At 40.6% G+C, this 8,966-nt stretch overlaps 1 protein-coding gene across 1 annotated transcript; it reads right to left on the bottom strand.

The window, feature by feature from the left end:
- Positions 1-668: 668 nt before the first annotated feature.
- LOC133814730 (uncharacterized) lies at positions 669-1,507 on the bottom strand. The gene is made up of 2 exons (XM_062247655.1): positions 1,230-1,507; positions 669-837 (listed from the first exon to the last, which is right to left on the bottom strand). The coding sequence occupies exons 1-2, from the start codon at positions 1,505-1,507 to the stop codon at positions 669-671; spliced, it is 447 nt and encodes a 148-aa protein (XP_062103639.1).
- Between the last annotated feature and the right edge of the window lie 7,459 nt (positions 1,508-8,966).

The following is an 8,966-nucleotide window of genomic DNA, read 5'->3' as shown; positions in this document are numbered from 1 at the left end:
TTCCAAATATGCCCGCAATAGGCCAAATTACGAAAATTGTCCTTCTAATAAGAAACAAGATCACATGCATATTTAACACACCTAAACATGCATATCTATTCATATTGTAATATAACTCACGTAATCATATAACGATACACATATATATCACATAAACACAAAATTTTCCATAAGTTGCCATCCTGGCCCTAATTCTTACCTGAACAAATCGGGATACTGATCACACATAACTAGCTCTAGTTCTTAGGTCGCTTCCTCAACCTCACTGTTCCTCCATAATACCTTAACCGAAGGTATAGTTTTGTTCCTCAGGACCTGGTCCTAACTGTCTAAAATCTGAACAGGCTGCTCCTCATCAGATAAATCTGCCACCAGTTCCAAATCCTCATAACTCAACACACGAGTCGCATCTGATACATATTTTCGAAGTTCCAAAATATGAAATACATTGTATACGGCCGACATTGCCGAAGGTAAGGCCAATCTATAGGCCACCTCACTGATCCTCTCTAGGATCTCAAACAGTCCTATAAATCTAGGGCTCAACTTGCCCTTTTTCCCAAATCTCTCCATCCCTTACAATGGTGAAACTCTAAGAAAGACATTGTCTCCCACTTGGAACTCCAAATTCCTGTGTTTCAGATCAGCATAAGTTTTTTTTTTCTATTCTAAGAAGCGAACATCCAAGCTCTAATCTTTTCAATAGCCTCAGTGGTCCTCTCAAATCCTTTAGGACCCAAATATTTCCTCTCACCCATCTCATTCCAGTGAATAGATGATCTACATTTCCTATCGTACAACATCTCATAAGGTGCCACTCCAATAGTCGATTGGTACCTGTCAATATAGGAAAAATTCTATTAGAGGAAATTATTACTCCAAGACCTTTCAAAGTCCAATTCACATGCTCTCAGCAAGCCCTTCAATATCTAGATAGTCCTCTATAAGTTGTACTGAAGTTAAGCTGTGTACTCATCACCTTCTATAAACTTCCCAAAAACTTTAAAGTAAAAATAGGGTCCCTATCTGATAGGATAGGCCTTGAAGTCCCATGAAGGCGTACTATCTCTCTCACATCGAGATTTGCATACTAGTCAACTGTATTGTTTGTCCTCACTGGTAAAAAGTGAGCTAACTTCGTATACTAGTCCATAATAACCCAGACTGAATCATGTTGGCCCACTGTCCTGGACAACACCACCATGAAATCGATCGTGATGTCCTCCCACTTCCACTCAGGGATATCCAGAGGCTGTTGTAGCCCCACTGGTCTCTGATGCTCCACCTTGACCTGCTGATAGGTCAAGCACTTTATCACGTACTCAGTCACGTCCCTCTTTATCAAAGGCCACCAATATAAATCCATCAAATCCCGGTACATCTTTGTGTTTCCTAGATGTAGAGAATAAGGGTTAGTATAAGATTCATCCATAATTTCCCGTTTGATCCCAGTGTCCATCAGAACACAAATCTGATCCTTATATCTCCATAAACCCATGCTTGACATTGTATAGTCCTTAGCTACTTCAACTAGGACATCCCTTCTAATCTTTTCCAACTATGGGTCAATCAATTGTTTCTCTTTGATCCTCTCTAACATAGTAGACAGAAGTGTAATGTTGGCCAACTGGTCCACTAGTAACTCTATTCTAGCTCTGGTCATATTATTTGCTAAGTCTCTGGATATTTGTCTCACATTGTACCACTGCTGCAAGTTCTAGATCATGAATGGGGTACCTTTTCTCATATTCCTTCAACTGACGTGATGCATGGGAAATCACCTTTCCATGTCTGCATAAGGACACAACCAAAACCTTGTCTCTAGGCGTCATAATAAACCATAAACTTGTTCTGATCTATAGGAAGACTCAAAACTGGAGTTGTAATCAATCTTCGCTTTAGGTCCTGGAAGTTGTTCTCATACTTATCTGACCACGTAACTTCTAATTCTTGCGTGTCAGTTTCGTCAATGAGGTAGCAATCCTTGAGAACCCTTCCACAAAATTTTTGTAATAACCTGCCAATCTAAGGAAACTCTTATTCTCTGAGGCATTCTTTGGCCTTGGCAATTCTCTGACTGATAGTATACTCGAATATCGTCAATGAAGACGATCATGATTCGATCCAAGTAATCCTTAGACACTCTCTTCATCATATCCATAAAAGCAGCTGTGGAATTAGTCAAACTAAAAGACATGACTAAGAACTCATAATGCACATATCTGGTAAGAAAACCAGTCTTTGGTATATCTTCCTCCCTGATCCTCAGCTGGTGATAACCAGATCGAAGATCTATCTTGAAGAATATCGTCTTACCCTGTAGCTAATCAAATAGATCATCAATCCTTGACAAAGGATACTTGTTCCTGATAGTTACCTTGTCCTATTCTCTATAATCGATACACATCCCTAGAGAACCATCCTTCTTCTTTACAAATAGAACTGGTGCACCCCATAGTGAGAAACTAGGTCTAGTAAAACCCAAGTCTAACAGTTCCTACAACTGTACCTTTAGTTCTTTCAACTTTGCTAGGGCCATTCTGTCTGGTGCCCTAAACACTGACTTTGTCTCAGGTGCCAGTTAAATAATAAACTCTATCTCACTAGAGGTGACAGCCCTAGAAAATCTTCTAGAAGCACATCCAAAAACTCACAGACTAGTATATTCTCCTCTGGTCTCACTGGCACGACCTAAGTGGTATCTAACACACTGGCTAGAAATGCTATGTAACCACCTTGCAATAGATCTCTAACCCTCAATACTAATATTTCAACAAATACAAAGGGATCATCACCCTTAGGCTTAAAGGTTACCATCTTCTTCTTGCAATCTATCGTTGCCCTTTGATTGGCTAATCATTCCATATCCAAGATCATATCAAAGACGGTAATAACCAACTCTATCAAGTCAACTGATGAATCTTTTCCCACAATAATCTAGCCCATCTCTTAAAAAGTTACTAGTATAGTTCCAAATTCTCACCACATCATAACCACATAATCTCCATACTAAGTCTATGCCTTTCATAGATGAAACAAAACAAGGAAAAACATGGCACTAGAACCAATCAACATAATATAAGAATCATAACTAGGAGCCTCACCAGTCACTACTAAAGGACCAGCCTCAGTCTCTAACTGCATCAGAGCGAACACTCGAGCTGGAGTTAAGCTGTCCACCCCCTTTGGTTCTTTCTTCTTCAGCCCTGGGCAATACCTCCCAAGGTGCCCAACCATCCAGCATAAGAAACATGCCCTTACTTGGCATTCTCCTAGATGGCACCTCCTACACCGAGCGCATTTCGAGTACAGTTTCCAATCCACGTCCTCGTCCTGATGGCCTATCTGAGCACTTCAGAACTCCTTTTCTAATCTAGGGTACTGAATATGGTGATAACTTTTTTTTATCACTAGGGCCTCCGCCCCTGACTGATCCAATAAACGAAGGTATCACTGCCTGAGCATCGCGCTCTCCGTGCGCTCTTTCTCCATATCTCATTTCCTGTGCCCTTAGCAACAAGAGCCCTCCCTACCGCCTGAGCATAGGTAGAGATCTCATGTACTAGGGCGATTCTAACACTCTGAGCTATCTCGAAATTCAATCCCTCAATAAATTGCTCTTTCTAAGCCACGTCCGTTGGTACCATATCAAAAGAAAATGTGGCCAAACCATCAACTTTGTTTACATACTCTGTTAGTGTCGTATTTCCCTGAACTAGGTTGAGAAATTCATTTGACTTTATAGTCTTAACTGCATCACAATAATATCTCACATTAAACAACTGCCTAAATTCCTTCTAGTTCATCACAGTTGTATCTCAAGTCTAGGATACAACTTCCCACGAAGTCCAGACATCTTCCCGTAACACATATGTATCACAGATCACCCTATCGTGACCTACCACCCCCATAAAGTTGAGGATGCAGCTAACCAGGCCCATCCATTGCTCAACTCTAAATGGATTTAGGCCTCCCTCAAAAGCTGGAGGGTAATGTTTCTAAAATCTCTCATATAGTAATTCCAACCTGTTTTCAACCCTAGGCTGAGCCAAAACTGGTGCCACTCCTAGCATAACAAATGAAAAGGTGTTCTTTGACAGAACCTTCTGTTTTGAACACTTGATCTCTTCCTCTTGCCTTGGCAATCTTGCTTGCATATCTGTAAACATGTGCTGCCAATTCTAAGGGGCAAGCTAAAGGCCCTGGCCCAGGCTATAATTTCCAGCCTCAATAGAAACATTGTCGGGTCCCATTAACTGCCTTGGGTACATGACCTCCGAGTTTGTTTGCAGTCAATGACTTGACCCATTAGGCATGATGAACACATCCAGAAGCCTTCCCACGGAAAACCAAACAATACCACATTCACATATAACTGTAGTACTAAAATCCATGCCCATAAAATCCCTGCATCAATCAATAGACCTTGCTCTTCCCAACATAAATATCATGCTCTCTAATCTCGCATGCAGGTAAAGCATTCATATATCAAATGAGCAGGCAAGGACATAATCACATCAACAGTCAAGGGCCAGGCCATATCAGAATATTTATGGCTTCCTAATAAGGCGGGCGAATAAGGCATTTCTATCCTATTTAAGCTGTTAAACACATAACCATATAATTAGTTACCAAACCCTTAGTCGATCTTGTCTTTAATGGCGAGTGTACATGCCCAGCTTGTCTTCAAGAACCCTTAACCTTGGCATGCTCTGATACCAAGTTGTAACATCCTCCTAATAAATGACTATTACACTGTGTATTTTAAGTAGTACTAGACTCGCTAGACAAGTCATTTGTCCATAACCGTGTAACAAAACGTGATTAATGGTTTAGGATTAAAAGTTTTGGTCAAAAGGGATAACCTTTCACTAAAACATTTACTTCCATACATGGGATCCCAAACTAACATTTAAAAATGTTAATTACAATTGAAAAGTTAGAACTAACTGAACTAAGCGGCAAAATGGGGTTTGACCCTAGTTCCTCTGAGAAACCCCGATCGTGGCGGTCGAGCAACCGCATATGTGCACATCATCATTGAAGCTCTCCAACTCATGGATGGTCCAACTTCTTTTTCACCTTACCTGCACCACATACCACCCGTGAGCGAAGGCTTAGCAAGAAAACTTAAACATGCTCATAAGTAGTTAATAATTCGTTACCAAATCATAATAAGCATGCCTAATAGTAATAACCCTACTCATGCATGCATACCATTCATATAAATGAATACATCGTCATATGGGGGCCAGTTTTCCTAATTAAATGATTAATGAATCATACCAGGACTCAGTGCCCTAGGATATGGGAATAATAAGTCACCCCGGGGCACATTGCCCTATCCTCTGTATAACTAGCCTTAGAGATGGCCTAGCGAACCTAGCCCTAAATTTTCCACGACCATTGGGCTTAACAATTTCGACTAACACCTAGCGTGATATTGCCGCCCTTGACTTATTAGTCAATGCTTTTGCCCAGCACTCAGTGCACTATTGTCGTTCTTGACTTAAAAGTCAATCTTTTCAATCAGATAACGCAGACAAGCATATATCATATAGAAAATATCTAGATACAGAGCATTCATCTTACTTAATCAAACAATCACATGCATAATGATAATCATGCACATTCTCAGGGCCTCTATCCCTATTCATTCCCTTGTTTAACAATCCGGGCCAAGCCTTAATCACATATATCACATACTGGGTGCAGTTTTCTTACCTTTGGTCCAAGCATAGGTTAAGAATGAATGACCCTCGAGCATGATCAAGGTTCTGAGTCCTTAGCGATAACCTAGTCACAACCAAGCATATAATTTCATAAATAACAAGCAAATAAAGGCTCTGGGACGTCGAATTGTACTAAACCGGGTATTATAATTGATCCCGAGCCCTTAGGTTTATGTTCCCGCACTCAAAACCTCCTCGGGGCTCAAAAACCCTTCAAGCGCCATGACCCAAACAAAAGAACTGCACCCCGCTCCAAGTCAGAGAGCCCAAGGCTCTCCCTTGCTTCCACTCGTGTCGCAGCTCAATTGACCTAAAGGCACCTGCTTCTCCCAGCATCCAAGAGAGCAGCGACACCCACAGAACATGGTCACGGCTCGACATGAAAACTCTGATTTTCTTCATTTTTCTCAAGCCAAATCCCACCAAAAACCTTTCCAAACATAGATAAATCTCAAAAGTAAATTCCCAATCAACTCAGCAGATCAAAACCATCAAAACCCAAGTTACAAACGAATCAAAAACTCATCATAACCATAAAATCCAATCAAAGCTAAAGGAAACAAAACTCATAAACTTAAAGCTTAAATTACCTATGATTAAGTCGTTTTCTAGCTAAGTCCCCCGGTTATCTGGCTTCTAATCTTTCTTAGACTCGTTATGACTTTAACCTCTCTTGAATCCGAGCTCTATAACTCGAGTTTCCTTCAAAAATGCTAACGAGCTGAAATGAGAGTATGGGAGAGAGAACGAGAGATTTTTCCGAGTTATACGATTATGAGAGGTTAACCTTAAGCAAATCCCAAGACTCGGGGTACCCAAAAACATCCCTGAGGGCAAAAAGGTCAAAATCCCCAGAATTCCCTTCTAATCTCACCAACTCCGAATTACCATCAAATATTTATCCCCATTACCCAATATCCTGGTAATGTACTAGATACACTTTGACTCACCTCGAGTCGAGTATTGGTCCCGTTGCGAATTTCCCGCTAGCTTGCTCCATAGGATCGCCTCGTGTTGAGTAACTCCAATATATCAACAAAATAATATGGTCTCATACATATATCACTTATATGCACATATATTTCAAATATACACACAACGCATCAAATTACAAAAATTTCCCTTCTAATGAGAAACAGGCTCACATGCATATTTAACACACCTAAACATGCATATTTAGTCATATTATAATATAACTCATGTAATCATATAATGATACACATATATATCACATAAACAATCAATTTTCCATAAGTTTCCATCCTGGCCCCCTAATCAAGGCCCTAAGCTTTACTAGGTAATTTGGAATGTTACACCACTTGCCCGACATGAACCGTGAGTTGAATGCTCGTGTACACATCTCGCTCGGTTGGGTCGTTCTACAAGACTATTTTCCTGGGCCGTGTAATTGATTATGTGATTAAATGAATATCTTTGTAACCGTGGAATATATTTACAATTTATATGATTGGAATAAATATATTTGATATTTGTGAGGCATGTGTTTATTGCTTTTGAGTTTTTGGATTATTGTTATGCCTTGTAAGGTGTTCTTGTTGGGCCTCGGCTCACGGCTACTCTATGGTGCAGATAACAACAAAGAGAAGCTGGACCAGCCATGAGTTGGAGGGGTTCGGGGGCGTTGTGTACATATCCAGCTTGCTCGACCACCACAATCGAAGTTACTTGCTGGAACTAAGGTTGAACCCTGATTTTGCCACCTAGGCCGACCCTTTGTATTTATTTTGTATATGTATCAGCTTCTAAACTCATTTTTGGATCCCGTGTACAAAGTTAAAACTTTTAATGAAGTGATCCTTGTTTGACCAAAAAATTTAATACCTAATCCTCAAGTTAGCTTTTGATTACACATTTTAAGTCCAAATGACTCGTTCTGCGACTTAAGCACTAATTTAAAACACACAGTATAACGATCTTGGGTGGGTTAGGTGTTACAAAAGCCCTAATCTCAATACATGTGTTGGTTTCCTTACCTCGTGTTCTATGTGAATAACAATACGAGCCATAGTGCGATCTCGGTCCCGAGCCTTGCAGAAATCTAGTCACAACATAAACATTACTCTAATTAGGGATTGAATCTAAGTCTCGAGTTCCAATCCAAACCCCAACTCATAAAATTACCATTCCCAATTAATGGGACATTAGAAACGTCCCCTGAGCCCCCACGCAGGCCCCTAAAATAGATTACCGAGACCCCAAGCCCTAGCTTAAAAATTCAAAAAACCATAACTTCGGGGCGCTTGGCGCAGTTGCGCCCTCAAAAACTTTTGGGGTTTATGGGGCACTAGCGTGGTCGCGCCCCTAGTCTCGAAACCCCAACCCCAACCATAATTCTCTGGTTTTTGGGACACTAGTGCGGTCGCGCTGGGTCTCCAGAAACCCAAAAATCTCCCAGAACCAAAGTGTTCTTCCCCAATTAAAGAACCATGATTTCCCCTGCTTACCCAGACCCAGAAATCTACCCAAAATCAGTTTTCCAACAGGTTTGTGACCTCGAAACACCTCATACTTACCAAAAAATCCAAACCCAAGTCCCAACTTACTCCAAACTCGACAAAATATACCAAAAACATCAAGATTGTACCTTTGGGATTAAACCCAAGCTCACCCTCTTCAAATCCAAGAATCCCAACAGAAATCACAACTCCAATAGTATTCAAATCTCTTAGCAAGTTATAAGCAAATCCCATTACTCAAAATAATCATCTAAACCTACCAGACTATAACTTTAGAATCATCACATTCAAAACTCAAGAATCCTACAAAGAAATGAGAAACTATCCAAGATCTAACCTCTGAGTGGTGAATTCGAATTTGATGCCAAAGGATGATTCCCTTAGCAGTTTCAATCTCCAAATTGATGTTCCAAACCTCTAACAAACCAAATGGCCTCTGGTGTTCAGCCTTCACCTATTGATAGGTTAGGCACCTTGCCACATACTCCACTACATCTATCTTCATCCTTGGCCACCAATACAAAGATTTCAGATCATGATACATCTTTGTTGTGCCTGGGTGCAATGAGTAAGGAGTGATATGAGACTCATCCAAAATCTCTCGTCTAATACCAACATCCATTGGAACACAAATATGATCCTTGTATCTCAACATACTTATTTCAGCAATGGTAAAGTCCTTAGCCACTCCAGCTTGGACATCCTTCCGGTGCTTTTCTAACTGAGGACCATATCTCTGAGCTTCTCTTACTCTCTC

The sequence above is a fragment of the Humulus lupulus genome, chromosome 2, assembly GCF_963169125.1.
Source record: "Humulus lupulus chromosome 2, drHumLupu1.1, whole genome shotgun sequence".
In the NCBI taxonomy this organism is placed as follows: Eukaryota; Viridiplantae; Streptophyta; class Magnoliopsida; order Rosales; family Cannabaceae; genus Humulus; species Humulus lupulus.
This window is presented reverse-complemented; position numbering and strand designations above follow the sequence as displayed.